Here is an 18,560-nt window from a genome sequence, read left to right as displayed (position 1 = left end):
CTATGCACCCAGCTGCCTTGACAACCGCTTTGCACTACAGTCATCAGGCAGAGGGTTCCAAATTTCTGGTTCATTTAATGGGATCATAACCAACGTGGCTGCAACTGATTACAGCATTGCATTTCCCTTGCAGCTTTTTCTGGGTCTGCTGCCAAACAGGTTTGCATCTAGTGCATGTGTGTTGTGGATCTTGAGCAGCCACACAGTCTTCATAACTAACAAAGTCCCTTTCAGAACTGGAAATATTATTATGCAGAACAGACCATTTCAAATCAGCAAATGGCCTCTTGCTCAAATATGCACAGTGCGTTCTTTGGCTAAAATAGGACAAGTGAAATGTGCAGCATGTGCATAGTTGTACATGTTTTAATTTTTCTCAACAATCAGTTGAGAAAATCATTTGAGAAATCATTTATTGGCCGTTCCCACAGCAATTAAGGGGAATGTGATCAGATCCTTCTGCGGAACACATGAAACTCTTGGTGAATTGGCCAGTCCCTCTCTCAAATACAACACATGCTAAATAGCAGGACTTTGCATGAATTGTTACGAGCATACGGAGTTCACTTCTTTTCCTTGTGAAGTCACTGTACTAATTATTTTGCCAATTATTTACAGGACCTTCAAGACGAAAGGTGTTAATTAAAATAGGCAAACAGAACGATACACATTCAGGTCCATGTCTAATGGCTGTCTTGCAAGGCACTTGACATCTATTTGAAAATTTGTGATCCTTGTTTTATTATGGGCTGCCTTCATATAGGGTAACTTTTTTTCCCTCTAATACTGTGCAGTCTTTTCATACAGGCAAAAATATTTATTTTTATTTCATTTCCTTTTTATGTTTGTTCCTCCTAAAGCAGTATCGACCTCATGGTAAAGGACAGAAGAACAAGTAATTTCACTCGGAACAAATACCTTCTGGTTTCATTCAGAATAAACCCAAACTAGACCCCATTTATTAAACCCAGCAAACCAAAAGGTGTTAAAAAATATCACCAACATCAAACCCAAAGCAAAATGGCCAAAGGTAAATGTTTCATCCCACATGGAAAAATAAAACTTAGCAGTTGGGTTTTTTACCCTTTCAAACTGGGTAGGTTTTTGGCATCTCTTAGCAATTTTTGGATATGTTTTCTGAGTCTCTAATAATTATTCAACATCAAATTATTCTTTAAAAAGTAAAATAATTGTTGCTATCAATATTTTTAAATAAATATTTAGCACAAATGGAGGTCAGATTTGAGAAGGGCTTCCTGAGCAGCTACACTCATCCAAACTACAGAATGAGAAATGTGGGATTTTGTCTACCTTATCTTCTGCTGGCAAGTGAATTTAGGACAACACAAGGCTATCCAGCAAGTTCTTGGGACCTGTGTTTTGATGCAGGTGACAGAAGGCAACTTGGTGAAGAATGACCATGAAGTGATAGAATGTGGGTTTTGGGAAAGGAAGAAAGGAAAACCATGAAATAACAGCAGTTGGCTTCAGGAAGGACAACTGTAACCAACTTGGAGATGCATGTGGAAAGAAACCTAACAATAGGTGTTTCCAGGTCCTTAAAGAAACTTGACCTCTTGAGTTGAGTGAGGGTTTTGGCACTGCCTCCCACAACACGCTCATAGTAAGCACGGAAACTGAGAGTAGGTACAACTATACTTAAGTGGCTAAGTGTAGCTGTCAAACCCCAGGGATGACGTGCGGTTCTGCAAGGGTTTGTGTTTGCTCTGGTATTAATCAGTCCTTTTATTAATGTCGTGGATGATGGGAGAGAAAGCATGTTTATTGAATGTCCTGGTGACACCATGGGTGCCATAAGCACTTCAGAGGGCAGAATTAGAATTCTGTCTTATCTTGAGGAATTGAAGAAACAGTCTGGAAAACAGTAGCCAATTCACTGAGGACAAAATTCTGTGCCTGGGGGAATGATTAGTGCTACAAAGAAAGGGGAGGGATGAATGACCAGGCAGTGCAACTGTATGCAGACACTGCATGTAGAGCTGACATTGTATGCATTGCAGAAAGGGCAAACATTCAGCTGAGATGTCCGGAATGTTGTCTGTAAGGCACATGTGGTAATTCTGCTCTACAGCTGGAGCCCTGAATTCAATTTTGGGCTCTGTAATCCAAGAACAATGTGGAGGACAGCAGTGGTCAGAGGTCTAGAAAACAGGAGCTGTGCATAAAGATTGAAGAATTTGTTTTTATTTCATCTGGAGAAGAGGGGAGACATGATAACAGTATTCAAATATGTAAAATGACAGCTTTGAGAGAAAAAGAATAAACCTTGCCCATGTTCATGTGAGCAGAATAAGGAGTAACGGGCTTAAATGACAGCAGAGGAGATATAAGTTAAACACCAGGTAAAACTTTCTAGCAGTGGGGTGGGTGGTTTTGTACTGGCACAGCTGTCACGGGAGGCTGTGGAACCTCTGTCATGGGAGTGTTTTTAAAAAAATAAGTTCGACAAGCACCTGTTGGGACTGATGGGTATGTTTGGTGTGTGGCTGGTGTGCCTCCAGGCGAGGGAGAGACAAGATGGCCTCCTGAGGTACCTTCCAGCTCTAATTCTGTGATATAAATTCAGTAGCAAAACTATAATGGCGATTAAATACCCTCTTGAGAGAGACTTGATAGATGAGGCTTTTGGTTTATAAATACTCAGCATGCTGTGTTTTAGACTCTGCATCTTATTCAAACTCATCTGTAGTTTCATATCCTCTTTTGTCTTCCTTAATATCGGAATCTTTTGTAAAAGTGAACATCAGCATTGAGTCGGACTGTTTCCTGAATATGAAACTGTTCCAAATACAAGCTCAACTTGCAATAGAAAGACAGGGTTTAAAATTACTTTTCTCGCTCTGCAAAAGGAATTGGAACACAACATTCCTGACATTTCTTTTTAGAGTTACCTTGGGACTCTCCAGTCCTCACCTATCTTATCTCGTACAAGGTTGTCTTCTATAATATTTGTCTGCCTAAGAGTAAATTAAATGCAAAATTCATCAGGCTATTTGGACAGGTAGATATATAAAAAATAAAAGACCATTGTCTAAAAATAATCTAAGCAAAGCCGAAAGGTTTTTTTTCTTCTACAGCATGATTTCAGTCAGGGTACAAATTCACCCTACTGGTTGCTGGGTGTTTTAGTTGAGTTTGGGGCAGTTGTTCTGACTAGTGCCCTGCAAATGCAAGCTGAGCAGAAGGCAAATGGGAGAGTAGTAGAGAAGGAAGGAGAGGATGGTTTGCAGGAGAGAGAGCAAGGAGAGAGGTAAATGTCTTAAAAGAATGAGTTAAGGACTTCAAGGAAATGACAGATTGACTTCTTATCACTTGGGGAATCTGCAGTAAAAGCAATAAGAACTGTTTTCTTTTACAGCAGCAACCACAGTACTGTGAAAGGTAATGCCTTTCAGTGGCAGCTTGCTGAAACATGGAAAGGTGGATCTGGGTGAATGTTCGCAGTTACTTTCATCTAGTTTTGACTCTTTTGCGTTAATTCAGTCAGCTCAGGAAGAGGGACTGAGTCTGCATTTGGGGCTTTATTTTGCATTCCCCCACTGAGGTTTCTGGTCACCAGCTTACAGTTTCTCTAGTACAGCAGCTTTTGCTTCACTAAAAAGGATGCAGAAGGCTGAAAAGAAAAACGTAGTCTGAAGGCCAATTTGTCTTTATTTGTATCTGAATTCTGGATGGGGAGTACTAGTGTTAGCCTCTGCAAAGTGCCCTAGATGTGTTATTACCTTCCCTCTATGAAAGAAAAGCCCCTATTGCAGGTGGATTTGCAAGTAGAAATTGGCACAGTGACAAAAACAAAAGAAAAAAAGGAAAATTTGTACATACACCATAATGGTCCTAAATGTGCACAAATGTCTCTGAGTGATTTTTTTAAAAGGGTTTCTTAGGAAGTGTGTCTTAAGCAGAATTGTAGGAGAGAAATACAAAGGGTAGAAACCTATTGGCATTATGGAAATTAATTAGTTGTGGTTTAAAAATAACAACAGGACCAAATTATACTTTCATAAGTTCATATGAACTCGATGTTGTAGCACCCAAAATAAATGTTGCAAGCAGTGTAAATGGCTGAGCTAAACGTGAGGGCCACCTGCTTGGGAGTCCATTAGAGAGGTTATGTAAATTTGTTGTGGCACATCTTACAGTTACCATGAAAGTATTTTCAGGATGATATTCTAGCATTACACTTAAATAAAACACATTGTGCAAAGATAACAGAGAGCACGTTTTCAGATTTTTGTCTTGACAATAGATACAGAATTTAACTTTTATTTACAATAGCTATTATTTCTAAACAAGCAAAAAAGTAAAGTTACAATGCTGGAGCTCATTGCTACTGAAAGGATTGATTGTTCTTTTGGCCAACAACGATCAGGTAAGCTTTTAAAGATGCTTTTGGGGGAGCAGATTTGTGGGTGCTTCCTATACCTTTCTTGCAGTGTCTCCACTTCCTCAATGAAAAAAATAAACCAGTTTCCATCTGGGCCACATTGCATTACTTTATCGTTATGAAACCAAACTGACCTTCTTCACTGTGGTAACTGTGAATGATTGAGGAACTCCAGCCTGTGCAGTGAGCTACATGGACTCTTATGTGACTACTACTTTTTGGCCAGTAAATTCACAGCTTGGGGCCTTACTTTGCGTATGTCAGGAATTTTACGTTGTTCTGTTCTTTCTTACTGTGTAAGGGATGAAGTTACCACAAGACCATCCTGTTTCTGCTTTATGCTAAAGCAGTACAGTGGATAATGAAAGTTGGGCGAAATAGAGGATGTTGTCCAGTGTTAATCCTCAACCTGATGTCATAGTGTGTGTGTAGTAAAAATAATTTTCAAGAAATGACTGCAACATTACTGCAGCTTTAGGGTTCCTTAAAAATCTGCAACTCCAGTCACCTTGCACAGAATTTACAGACTGATTTAAGTTTTGACCTGGGGATTTTCTCTCTTCTTGGTTGTTTTTTACATTTTGAGCTTACTACAGACAACAAAAGCAAATGTCAAAGCTTTATAATGCAGATGAAGGTTATGATAAGCCTCACTGTTTACTCAAGTCTTCTGTTGTATAAGTGAAGTTAAAATAGGTGTTAGTTTTGATGCAAAGGTAGAAGGTGGGGAGTGGCCTTGTGTTTTGAAGTCAGTGTGTCCCTACCTTGTCTTTGCCCAGACTCGGGTTTTGTTGTTCTCACCCTGCTTCTGACTGTCCATCTTTGAGCAACAGGCTCAGTCTTAGCAGTGAAGTGGGCTTCACTGTTTTCCCATGTTCCTTTATGGAGGCGTCTTTAAAGTTCATCTTTTATTTGTTTTTATTCTTTTCGCAAACCCCAACATCTTTATCACTTCTCAGTGACCTTTTTAAGTGTTGTTGCCTATCATTGCACAATGAAAGACTTCCATGCACGATATTAATGTTTCTTTTTGTGGGTCCTGCAAGCTCTTTATTGAAATATTTCCAGCTTTCATGGTTGATGTTTTTAGAAAGAGCAACTTAAGCACCATGCTACTAATATAAAAAATGACTTGGGTTCTATTTTCTTCCATATCAAGGATTTTAAATTATCATAACATTACTGCTTTTTACCATACTCCATAGTAATGTTAGACATTTGCAACAGCATTTGAGAAAAAAATAAGAGCATTAGTTGGTAAAGTTTTTTATTTAGCAAGGAGACTTTATCTGCATCCTCTGTGCAGTTTTTCTGTCATTCAGATTGTCTGATTACATGCAGTTTTTCAGGACTTATGAAACAAAAAGTACATGTCCCCCTCACAAGCGGAACTAGGGTTCTTTTATTTGAGCAGTAATTTTGTGTTAATATTTATTTGTTATTATTAGAGTATTATTAAATCCCTCCAAATAACTTCTCATACTTGACACGTGTTGTGACTGAGAGCATGACTACATACGACCCTTCCTTTGTTCATGCTTTGAACATGCTAGCTTGGGCACAGGGCTCTGCTGCCAGCGCTAGATGGCTCCCAGGCTGGTGCAAACTCCCATCTGGGCAGCCCACAACATACACGAGGGGACTTGGGTTTCTCTGGACAGATGCCCCTGAACGGGCATTAGAGTGGACAGCACTGACTGCTTTTAGTAGCTACAAAAAGCATTAAAAAAACCACCACAAAGGGGTCGGGCAAACCAGCTTGCAATTTTGGCTGAAGCTTGAGATTAAAACCCAAAAGTTTTCTTACTACCTTTTTTTTGGGGGTGGGGGGGGGTGGGGGGGGGTGGGGCGGGGTGAATACAGGAAATTTTTATGCCAGAAAAGCAGTTGCTTATCTCTGGCTAATAGTGGATGAGTCTGCTCACAGTAAAAGATACATCCTAAAATAACACCAGATAGGTTGCTGTGATGCTGGGGGTGACAAATGAAGACTACAGGACCACTCAGGATCACAGATACCTTAGATAAGTCGCAAGACATATCTTACTCAGGAACTACAGTATCTGGAAGGATACCACCATTTATTTTAACTGACTTACTAGAAATAAGAATTCTGGTGCCACAAATAAAACCTTTGTGAAAGTAAGTTGGGAAAGGAGGAAGATATATAGCATTTGGAGCGCTGCAGTTTCATATAGTCAATATATTTTTGAGCTTGTGAGCCTTTTGCAGGCTTTCAGCAAACAAGCTTGCAGCAGAGCCTTAATTACATATTTCACAAAAGGAGTTCTCAATTTTTAAATACAGTGTGCTTGCCAGAGGTGATAGATGAACATGTAAGTGGAAGGCTCCAAAGCAATAAAATATATCCTTGATGATGGGGACACTGCAGAAAGTAGGAAGACATTATAATAACATAAATGAATGAAGACAGAAGAAGGAAAGAAAATTTCTTTGACCAAATAAATGTTGTTAAAGCAGTTTTCATGATTGCCTAACCTGAATACCTTATTTCTGAATAAATAATTTCTTGAACTTTTTGTCTTTTAGACATAAGAAAATAGAAATAACCTTACAGATGGAACAGGTTTTTGTGACATTCATATAGCACTGCATACAGTATATTTACCTCTTGGGTTAATGTGGGGCGCTTGAAAGATCGCAAAAGACAGGCTAGCAGCAATCCATTTCAGGCTGGTAGTAACCAAAAGTTATCTGATGACTGTTTAATGTCCTATGTCTTTCAGAGCAAAGTGAAGTGCCTTGCTGTGGGACATCTGCATTACTGGTAGTGTTCATCCTCTTGCCATGAGCTCATAGAAACCTGGTTACCTTGTCCAGCACTGTTTCTCACTCAGTTTATCCATTTTCTGGTTTGGTGGAATTTTTTAGATGCATTCTCCCATGGGAGCTTCCTTCTGCATCTCGTATTCTTCACATCAAGTTTTATCCCCTGGAGTATGAGGAGGGAGGTACTGCACACTTCCTGCTCTTCTGTATCAGCTATCATCTGCCTTTTCCCAATTCAGCTCCTTTCTGAGTTTGGCCATCTCTCCCTCTTAGCTCTCAGCCTCACCCTGGGTGGCTGTTCTGTCACCAGATCCTCTGGACATCTAAGTTTTCTTGATTGCATTTGGCTTGCAAGCAGGATTGATTGAAAATAGTCTAACCACCACTGTCTGTTTGCTCCTTTCACAGGATTTCTGCTCATGTCATTTTCAAAATTACTTACCTGATTTCTTCTTGACCATCTGTGTGGTGTCAAACTGTCTGAATAACCCAAAGTATAAATATGACATACACTTCCAGAAGAATGGAGAGATAATAAATTTTGACCTTCCTTGTTATGGCTCATCAGCACCTCTCACTTCCACCTCTTTAAGGAATACTTATTGCAAAGGACAATCAATTTATATCTGTAGGGTTCCATGTGACCATAAGGATCTGCCCTTGTGGATTTTGTTGCTTCTGAGGTCTGTGGAGGTGTGAAGATGAAACAGAGAAGCCGATGTTTAAATGAGTTATAGGATGTGAGAGCAGACAGTAAACCAGCAAAAGTTATAAATACTAATTTATCTTCTCTGAATGACACTTCCGCATACTCTGTTTGTTTTCTTAGCTTTGTCTTTTTCAGTTAAATAGTGGTTTCATTCTTTCAGTTATTAGTATAAAGCTGTAAAGGTAGGCATAGCATTGAACAAGAGATTAAAACATAATGTAGTATAAACACTGTGAAGCAGTGATTGAAAAATATGTAAGCTAAGAAAATGAGTAATCAAAGTACCACATATCAGAGTCCAAAGCCAGTCCCTGGGGAACTTTTTGTGCATGACAGCTACTAGCAGTCAGAAGGCTGATTTGGTGACTCTAGACAGTTACTTACGTATTCAGGTCACACTTTGTTCTCTTCTTCAGTTACAGCTTCAACCAGATATGGTATCCTCTCTCAGCATTTCTTGACAAAAGTCAAGCTAAAGGCTTTTCAGAGGGGTGGTTAATGCACTCTCCATATTGATATTACCAGTTTGAGGATAAGAGAAAAAAATCACTAAATGTGAAAACTAAAAATACATACATTATGCCCAGCAGCTTAGTAAAGGGGTAAATAGTAACATGTTCAGAATTATGCCCAGCAGCTTAGTAAAGGGGTAAATAGTAACTTTCTCAAGCTGCTGGGCTTTGTTTGCCAGAAATCAATCTATCTGGAGGGGCAAGAGGAGGGAGAGAACAGTATTTCTGCAGTTGGTGTGCACCTTATTCGCACCTCAGCGAAAATACAGATGGTGACAGTCCTGGCAGTTTCTAACCTCAACTTGGATGATCAGCTTTACACAGCTACTCGTTATGAAGTTGACTTGGGCTTAGTAGGGAAATGATACTAGGTGACACAGAATTGCAGGAAAGGTGTCCATAAAGATGTATTTCAGTAAATTTCATTGAGAATTAAGTATTACCTTTACATAAAATTTTTAGCTCTTAAGACTTCTATGCAAAACGATTTCAAAATAATTTTATTACTAGCCTGTAATATACTGAGTCTTAATCTTCCTATTACTTTTTAATGATCTACTGGAGAACTTGGAGACCTTCCATTTTACGAAGCATATTTTGTTTTAGACTCCAAAACCCATACAGAAATGCAGTTTGTTACTTAATAATTTCACTATTATTTTGTCATGTATGCTTTTCTCACATAGATGTTTTGGAATTTGCTGTGGAGTATTTGTTTAAAGCAGAAATCTTACATCAAGTCGTTGTCCCCCCTCAAGACAGATTTCTGGGACATCTCTCACAACAGTGATTTATTATTTAACATTAGTTGGCCTCAGTCCATCTTCTTCCTGGCCACTGTGTAAGATATTCTTAAAGGATAACAACGTTGACTGTCTTGGTAGCGTGCTTTGGGATACACAGAGAATGCTGTGCACAAACCAGTATTAGGGTCTCAGAGTCACTGGACTTGTACTCACTTCGCAGAAAACACCATTCCCCGGCATTAATTAGAGACAGAGCCCAAGGATTGAATGTGGATGTTGACTCACCTGATTCTTCAGGTCACTGGCGAGGTCAGTTGCTGGGTATGTTCTGGGAAGATTTCTGGACCGCAGTATGGACACAGAGCTCCAGTTTCCAGGCTGCAGACAAAGCTGCCCAGAGAGTATGGTGGGTGGAAGTAGGTGGTTTCCCTCAGACCTGAGAAATCTTCCATGAAGTGCTGAGGTTACTGTTGTACCAGAGACCAACTCTGGTTTGCCATGAACAAGCTAAGCAGCTTGCTGAATGGAAAAAGCACTTTGCTACAGCGAGAAGATTCAGTCGAAGGAGAAGAAAGCAGCACTGTAGTTAAGACTCCAGGAATAAATATTTAAAGTAAATACAAGTACTTTCAAAACACCTACAACATCCTCTTTTGCATCAATGATAAATACGCAGCTGCTTTGCAAGGGACTACCTTTCACCAGCTCGAGATAATCAGAAAGCTGATATTTTTCCAGCTTCCCAGAACTGATAGCTATAAATCCACCATAGGGAAGAGAATATTATATTTCTTAAGAGATAAAAGAGGGGTGATGACTAATGCTGAAGTGAATTGTTAAGAGACGTATTTACTTAATTGAACCTGCCTGTTTGGTATGTGTCCCAATTAATTCAATTTTTGTTGTGACCATATTGAGGCAACCTACACTTTTGTGACCTTCTCTTATAATTTCTACCATATTCCTCTTTTGATTATGTACTCAAAAAGCTCTGCTAAAATATCTGTAGTTTTAGTACAGAGTCAGATTTTTCCATTGTTTAGATCTCAAGGATAGTAACAAAAAGAATCATTCTTTGTTGAAGTTCTTGGAGGTTATGGGTCACTTACAGCCCTTAGGGGATAGGGGGTCTTCCTTTTTAATTTCACAGAATTACTATTTTGAGTAGGCAGAACTTGTTCTCTAACTAGAAATTCTTTTAAGAAAAATGTGTTGTTGGGTGGTAGCACTCAGAGGTGCCTCATAATTCCTCTGGTCTGCTGAATATTGTACATATTACAGGGTCACAGAAGAAAGTAACAGCAGCTGAAAAGGGGCTGGCAAGTATGACCATCCCTAAACTTGCTGCAATTGCTATGTGGAATCTCTGCCCCAAATGAGGCATTGTTTTTATTATTGCTTAAATTAACTACAGTATTTGACAGCTCTTTGCATAAACCACAGCGGAGCCGTCTGGACACTTATCTGTGAAGGAGAGACTCTTTCAGACGTGGCAGTCGAATTTGCAGTGGTAGGTGACTCTGTCAGTGAGGGGTTGCCTGTACAAGGAGGGTGTTTATTCCTCAGTGCTTCTTCGGATGAAGATTTGGCTGGTTTGTGCCAACCTCCACAATAGTAACTTACATTCAGTAAGATGTTTTTGTACTCCTGTACTCAGCTCCTCTCCTCCTGTTTACCTCAAAATCCCAGCCAAATGGTTTTTCTCCATGCACACATGCACTGGTGGAGCTAGTTCTGGGCAGCAATCCCACAGGCAGTGTCGGTTTAGAGAAGGGTGCTCTGCATGTAGCATCTTTCCTTCCGGTGGAAATAGAAGGTCTTTTACCAGAAGTAAGTCTTAAACCAAGCCCCCTCACCACTGGCTGTTGTATTTGGAAGGCTGCTGGGTAGCCTTGCAGTTTTGTGCACTGCGTACAACAGAGGTCCCTTCTCCTCAAGCAACAAGACCCTTGCAGAGAATATTTCTTTACACAAGGCTTGCTGATACCATTTCTCTTATTGAGCTAAGTAGTATCACTGCTACCCCCTAGTCTCCATCAGCTCTCTGCTCCCTTCTGTCCAGATCAAAACTGGCCATGCTTTTAACTTCTTGAAGCACTGTGTACCTTTTTTTCTCTTCCTCATTCCCAGTCCTTTTCTCTCTACTTCCTTACGGAGTGCCTTCATGTCTGTGTTTTATGCTGTGTGTAGGTTTGGGTTGGGTTTTTTTTGTATGGCAGACTGTCTGTGTTCCTGAAACAATTGAAAACACTTCTTTAAAGATAACGGCTTGCTCTGGGTCTCGTTTTTTCAGTGGATGGCCCTCTAAGCTGCTGGGGATTTTGATGCCTGAGGACAGCAGGTGCTGGGTAGATCTTACCCCAGATGCCACCCACTCATTAGTGTGCTATGTCCTCTTGGTTTACCGTTTGTCTGAGCAATCTTCTGTTCTCCTTCAATGTAAGACTGTTCATGTAGCAAAAATTCCTGCATCCGTAGAAGAGAAAAGGTTTGGAAATCTTCCTTCAGCCATGAATAATAACCCAGTGTAAAATAGACCACCGTCTCAGACCAGGCCTTCTTCATGCAGCAGGCAAAGGTGGGTGATTGAAAAAGCCAAAGGAGTGATCTTGCCACAAAAACGGAATTAGAGGTTAATGCTTTGCCCTGCTAGCTCTTGACTTTCTCTCTTTACACAATCTGGTTTAACTCTTTGACTATATCTATGTCTAGAACACTTTGACTAAGTGTTCTGCTTTAGAGTACATATGAAAGATGCTGTATGAAAGATCAATTTCCTTTTCACATGAACTCATAGCCAGATTACACAGCATGCAGCCAAGGTGTTGCATTTTATATGACACCTACAGGACTCTACTGAATGAAACCTGCAAGTTCTTAAAATATGACTTTCTGTTTATGTGGTTTTTGGCATAGAAACAGAAAAGCTGGGGCTGGAGGTGGGAAATGGATTGCCATCCTGGAAATTTAACGACCAGCTCTTTCCCTGTGACGTGTGTGGAAAAGTGTTTGGTCGACAGCAGACTCTGTCCCGGCATCTCTCACTGCACACAGGTAAGCCGATACTTTGTGGTTGTTTGTTACAGCAGTGAGGAAATCTGTGTTTTCATCATGGTTTGTTTAACTGGAGGGGAAAGAAGGTAAGCTGAAGAGCGTGTGAGCCATCCTCAGCTCCTTGCACTTAGGGCAGAGCCAAGCGCAGAAACAGGACAGAATGTCAGAGTGGTGTTCAGGGGATTAACTAACATTTTTTTTCTTTACAGCCTTCTTGTAATTTATCTTTACAAAACGTGTGAATTCAAGTTTGTCCAGGTTCCAGCAGACCAGCCTGTAGATACCAACAGGTTAACCAAGCCTGTTAATGGAATTCTGAAGAGAAGGCACAGTTTTCTTACATTCACCTGATGAGCTTTTTAAATGTCACTGAACAACAAAAGATTTGGCCTTGGTGTTTCAGATCTGGTGAAACTGAAAGGATTTAATATCTGTTATTCATCTTTCCTCTCACCATCCGGTTCTCCTGAGAGGAACAGGGGCTGTTCTACCCCATACCAACTTTCTTAAAAGTGAATCAGCTTCGTATCAACTGAGACTAACAGAGTTTTTATACGGAAGATGCACCTTGTTTGCCTGCTGAGGTGCACTGCACAAAATAAGACTTGAAAGCAAGAATTTCTGATGCAGTGCTGAAAAATACTGTTGGTATAATGCCAATGTATGTTGTAGTGTCTAGTAGAGCCATGCTGAAAATATTCAAATGCTGTGTTCCGTGGTGTCATGGGATTTTCTTAGTTCTAAGCTGCTCTATTGAATGCCTTTCCCTTAACACTTGCAGCATTGTATTTCATATTTACAGCAGCAGCTCCTCAAAGGGAAAGGTTGTAAAAGCTGATGTAATGTTTGGTTATTTTAATTAAGTCTTTGCAAAATAAAGCTTGGCATGTACAACAAATGTGCTGCCAGAATTTAGAAATGTTTAATTTAAAATAAAATCATTTTTATTGTAAATTGTTTAGGTTTTGAAGCATCAGAAACTCATGATGAATTTGTTTATTTCTTCAACTGTTCTTTGAGTGAGTTTTTTTTGTTGGTGTTCGGAACTGGCCTAATGAAAGTGTTCCCTTTCCTCCCCACCCTCAGATTTTAATACAAAATCATCAACCACCAACTCTCTGCAAGTGATAACATGGGCAACCTCAAGGATAAACAGACCCCAAAATCAAATAAAACATGCTAGGTAAAGGAAGTACATGTAGATTATTGACCTGTTTCTCTACTAGCTGTGCTGCAGCTCTCAGAGCAGCAATTGCCCCAGTTTTCCAAAGTTTTATATTATCTGACTACAAATGGTAGAGCAAGTTAAAAAAACTAGCCCTAAACTACCTCCAAATTAGTTTTTTTCTGAGTAATTGCTGTGAACTCCTATAAGTTTCCACAATGTCGAGCTTCGAAAGTACCTCATTCTGAAAGCTGCTTGGAGAAAGCCAAAGGAATGCGTACTTGGTTATTGGAAGCTTTGAAAATAGCTTGCCTCAAAGTGAAGTATACATTTAAAGTTTTCTGTTTCTTTTTCAGAAGAGAGAAAATACAAATGCCACTTGTGCCCCTATGCTGCTAAGTGCCGTGCTAACCTGAACCAGCACCTGACCGTCCATTCTGTGAAGCTGGTGAGTACAGACACTGAGGACATTGTCAGTGCTGTCACTTCTGAAGGCAGCGATGGAAAGAAGCACCCTTATTACTACAGGTGAGGACCCAGACAAGGGCTGTGCACCAGATGCTGGCATCTGCATGTCTTGCCTGCCTGCTAAGGACGTGTTACAGAGCCACCCTTCTGGTGTTGGAGGGTGGAAATGCGATGAAAGTTTTTGTCTTGCCTGTATCTGACCTAGGCTAAGCAGCAAAAACCCAGTTGGCTGCCTCATGCTGTTTGACTTGGCTAGCCACTGGGAAAGACTATGGGGTTTGGTGTGGGTTGGGTTTTTTTAAATGGCTTTGGGAGGCAGATGGGCTTTTAGAAGCCTCTTTAACTTTTTATGCAGTGTTCATTGAAGTTTTGTGTTTGGAAACATCCCATTGCATACACAGATTCACGGCAAATCTAAAGCAGTGTGCTTCCAATTGCCTCCGACAGCTCCATTGTTTTCAGCCAAATCTATGAAATCAAATAGTAAAACATAATAAGAATTGTTATATCAATATACACGTTTCCTCCATTTGCTAGAGGGATATACATTCAGTGACCAACATGATGAAAGAAAGAAAACCTTTAGGAGAATTTGTCTGAAAAATTGAAAGGAATTGCCCAGATAAAATGGATATTTGGACATTCTCCTTGTTGTATCCACTGTTGTGCGCTCTGCAAACGGTGACATGCACTCTAGTGGCCAAGCAGATTACCAAATCACTCTTACTTTTATTCAAAGTGCCAAGAGCAGATTTAATTACAAAATCATAGAAGTAAGAAATAAATGAGACCTGCCGGATTAGATTATCTAGTCCATCCCCCTGGGAAAGCTAAATAGTGCCCTAGAGTATACGCCTTTAAAAATGTTTTTGGCTTGTTTTAAATGTTAATGGCCCAATCAAAGCAAGAGGAGGACTCTGCAAAGAAAGTTAAATTAAAGGGTCCTTTCCATTGCCTCTCAATATCACTCTGTTTATGCACTGGCTGTGAAATCTGTATCCCTGCTAATTATTTGCATAGCTGATGACTGCTGTTTTCCAGTCAAGCATAAGAAATGTTTAAACCCATTTTTACTTGCTTACACTGAAACTGCCAGGCAGTTTTGCACAGGATCCCAGTTTGGCATGGGAACCATTCCAGGGCTTGAAAATAACTCCTGGAGTGTGCAGCAAGCTCTCCGTTTGTCAGTGTATCAGCCATACTAAACATCTTGGCAAAGCTGCAATCCCTCTTATTGCCCAAAGGAATCAGCTAGGTGATGCGCAGCATCTGGAATCTGTAGTTTTTAATTAACTTTATGATTATTTAGCGTCATTATAGCATGTACAGGATTGTTGCATTGTGCCTGCCCTTAATCACGTTGGCATGGCCATCAGTTCAAAGGCAGTTCAGCAGACAAAAGAATTTTGCAGTGAACATTCAACACTGAGGAAGAGAAGAAATCTGTGCAGTGAGTTTTTTCTTGCAAATTCAGGGAAAGGCAATATGCTTCTGTTTGTGGTTTGGTTTTTAATATTTCTTACTCTTGAATTCCCTTCTGCCTGCAGCTGTCATGTGTGTGGGTTTGAGACGGAGATGAATGTCCAGTTTGTCAGTCATATGTCCCTCCACGTGGATAAAGAGCAGTGGATGTTCTCTATTTGCTGCACAGCATGCGATTTTGTCACTATGGAAGAGGCAGATATGAAGGCTCATGTCAACAGCAAGCACACAGGTGATGATCCCTCTTTCCCAGCTGCAGTGATCTCTCTCTTCCTTGCTTTTTAGGTGCAACCTTCACAGTTCCCATTAGCACTCTACTTTCACTGAAATGCTTGCTAATTAAGGCCTGATCTCTCAAAGTTGAAGTGAATTGGACTCCAGCCAGCCAGGCAAATAATCTGGTAGTGCGGATCAATTCTCAAGCTTAGTGAAGTAAAGAAAGGACTACTTAGCCCTCCTTCTTCCTATTCCTCTTATCCCCCAAATCCCCTCCCCTGTTGAAGTCAGCATACTTTGTTTGTTTTTCTGACTGGTTTACTATTTCATCAAAATCCTGGTTTGACTTCAGTGATGATAAGGTGACTTTGAGCACTAATTGTGCGTACCTGGCTGTAAGTTTGAAATACACAATATGTTGAGCTTCGCTCTTCAGTGTGTTTGACTCCACAGACTAACAGTTTGGAATTTCACGCTGATGTTTAGTTGACACTGTGATTCAGCAATACCGTAAATGTAACTTTATATTACATGACAGAACAAGTCATGTGTTCTCTCCCTGGTCCTGTTCAATTAATAGCCAAAGATAAGAGTAATAGCAGTTTTCAGACAAGCTCCAAATGCTTAGTCCAGCTAATGAAGTCTGGCATAATTTGAGAAGAAAATTAGAATCCTTTTAATTAATTTCTCTTATAACACCAGGCAGAAGCATTTTGCTGCCACAAACTACTAACAGTTGTGTTGACAATACTGAACCTGAACTGCATGCAGCACAATTTTTCCATTGCTAAATTGCTTTTCCTGTCCTACCAGGAATAAAATTGGGAAAACAGCGAGGGGTGGAGAAGGACAAGGGAGAGAACAATGCAGTTGTTTGTGATCACAGATACATAAGTTAAATGTAACTCCAGAAATACAAACTACTGGAAAGCTTTCAAGGATAAAAAAAAAGTTAGTTATCCTTTTTTTATGCTAGGATAACTCTTGGCACTACTCCTCTATCTGAGTGTTTGCATCTAATTCCACTTCATATACAGGAAGTCAAGGCAAATGAGAAATGCCACCCATAGCCACATGAAAAGCTTGCATCAGAGCTCAAAGCTGAGCTGTAGTCTACTGTATCTTCCCATCATGGCTAAAAGATCGGAGCTGCTGCTTGTCTTCTAAAGAAAGACAAAAAAAACCCTTGTTCTTCCTTTACCCTGTCAAACTGAGCCATTCAGCTGGCGATACAGCCAAATGCTTACACATTCAGCCCATACAGAGAGTAAAAAATAGAATGGATTTTCTGGGTCACTTGACTCCAGTCCCTTATCCTGTGATGTTACCAAGTCGTAAAAGGCCTGTTTGTAAGGATGTTGGCATATGTCTTCAAGCAAGTATAATTGTTTTAAACCAACTACTTCTAAAGACAGGCAGCTCCAGATTTTCCTGCACTAAAGATTAGGGACCTTTTTAAAATTTCCAGCATGTCTTACTGATAATCAGAATATACACATGTTGTTCTTGTGCCAGAACTGTCCTTTATCTGAAACAGCAGTCCACCTCTGCTCCCTCCACCTTTCTTCCCTCCTTCCACAGTACTTATTCCCTTAGTATATTTATGGAGAGCAACATTCTCCCCTCTAAATGTACATTGAGCCTTTTCTTATATGAAACACAGTTTTCTTACTGTATCAGTCCCTCACAGCATATGTTCTTGTTAGAACCCCTGCTCTCGACATATGCAATCACAGCTGTACATGGTGAAATGAAATAAGTAGTGGTGGCAGTGTAAAACAGCAGCAGCTACTGGGAATAGCTCACACAATAACATTCTGTGATCATATTTACCTTCTTGAAGGCTCTCTCACACTGATTGCTCATATTCATCCCCTGTTCTGCTCAAACTCTTCTTTTGTTTTCCATGACTGTTCCCAACTTAAGCACTCCTCATTTGTAGCAAAAATTCTTGTTACTGGCCCTTCAGGTCATAACCTTGTACTCTGTACTATTAAATTTCATTCCATTTCTATTACTCTGGTCCCCAAGGTCAGTGAATCTTTCTATATGATATCCCAGTCATCCTCCCTATTGACAGCTTGGGTCATCGGATTTCATTAGTGCATTCCTACATTTTTATCTTAAAGGTGCCAGTCATCAGTTTAAAGCTAGGCACATAGGAACTGGTGTTTGCAGAGGCCTTGATCAGGGGACTTTAGCACATAGACAATACAAAGTTCTAGTAAAGTCTCTTTTTTAACACAGCTCTGATTAAACTAAGAAAGACATAGGTGGGAGAAAGACATAGACATAATTTGCCCATCCTTGCTTTGCTGGCTCACGGCAGCCTTCACATGAGAACTCTCACTCATGTTCATTTCTATTGTGTGATAGGGTTTGGAATTTGAACTTCATACATTTATTGCACACACAAGGAAACTCGATCCGGTTAAATAAATTTTTTTTCAAATCCATTATCTTCAATAAGAGGTCCTAATAAAAACAGATAAATCTTGACACCACGCTGTTATCTCTTAACAATCATTACTGAGGATGCTTCTCAGTACAATGAGTCAGATTATTCTCCTTTGCCCTTCCTCCCAAATTCACCCATTGGACCTACATAAGCAGAAAGGTGGGGGAAGTTTAGCTTGGACCAGTAGGCACTTTTGGTTTTCTGCACCCCAAATCTACAGAAGCTCTGTTTCCTTTCCAAGTGACAAGTTCTTCATTGTTTTTGAACTCTGAGCTAATCAAAGTATTTTCTTGGGATTTTTTCAGCCTGGTAATGAGGTAGAGTTGCATGCTTCCTTCCCACTACCATTACCGACAGACTCGACTCTAGGATAAACTGAGAGATGTACTGTTGTAAATGCTAATAAAAAGGAAGGAGGTGCAACTATGATCTTTTAACAGATAATTAATTTCAGACTTGTTTGTAAGCATGTTTGAATTACCTGTAAATATTTTCCCTGAAATTTAAAACAGGATCGTTGAGATTCCATCTAATCTGCTGTACTAGTTATTGCTC

At 40.0% G+C, this 18,560-nt stretch overlaps 1 protein-coding gene across 3 annotated transcripts in view; it reads left to right on the top strand.

The window, feature by feature from the left end:
* ZNF827 (zinc finger protein 827) overlaps window positions 1-18,560 on the top strand; it is a 112,707-nt gene that overhangs the window by 89,171 nt on the left and 4,976 nt on the right. For all 3 annotated transcript variants that reach the window (XR_007507784.1, XM_049815044.1, XM_049815045.1), the window contains exons 9-11: window positions 12,079-12,216; window positions 13,738-13,909; window positions 15,397-15,563. Coding sequence is in view for 2 of the 3 variants with exons in the window: in XM_049815044.1 (XP_049671001.1) it covers window positions 12,079-12,216; window positions 13,738-13,909; window positions 15,397-15,563 (477 nt within the window). In the remaining variant the exon portion in view is untranslated. The remainder of the gene's footprint in view (window positions 1-12,078; window positions 12,217-13,737; window positions 13,910-15,396; window positions 15,564-18,560) is intronic.

Source organism: Accipiter gentilis, chromosome 12 (genome assembly GCF_929443795.1).
Source record: "Accipiter gentilis chromosome 12, bAccGen1.1, whole genome shotgun sequence".
Taxonomy (NCBI): domain Eukaryota; kingdom Metazoa; phylum Chordata; class Aves; order Accipitriformes; family Accipitridae; genus Astur; species Astur gentilis.
The sequence above is the reverse complement of the archived record's forward strand: the minus strand, read 5'-3'. Positions and strand labels throughout refer to the sequence as shown.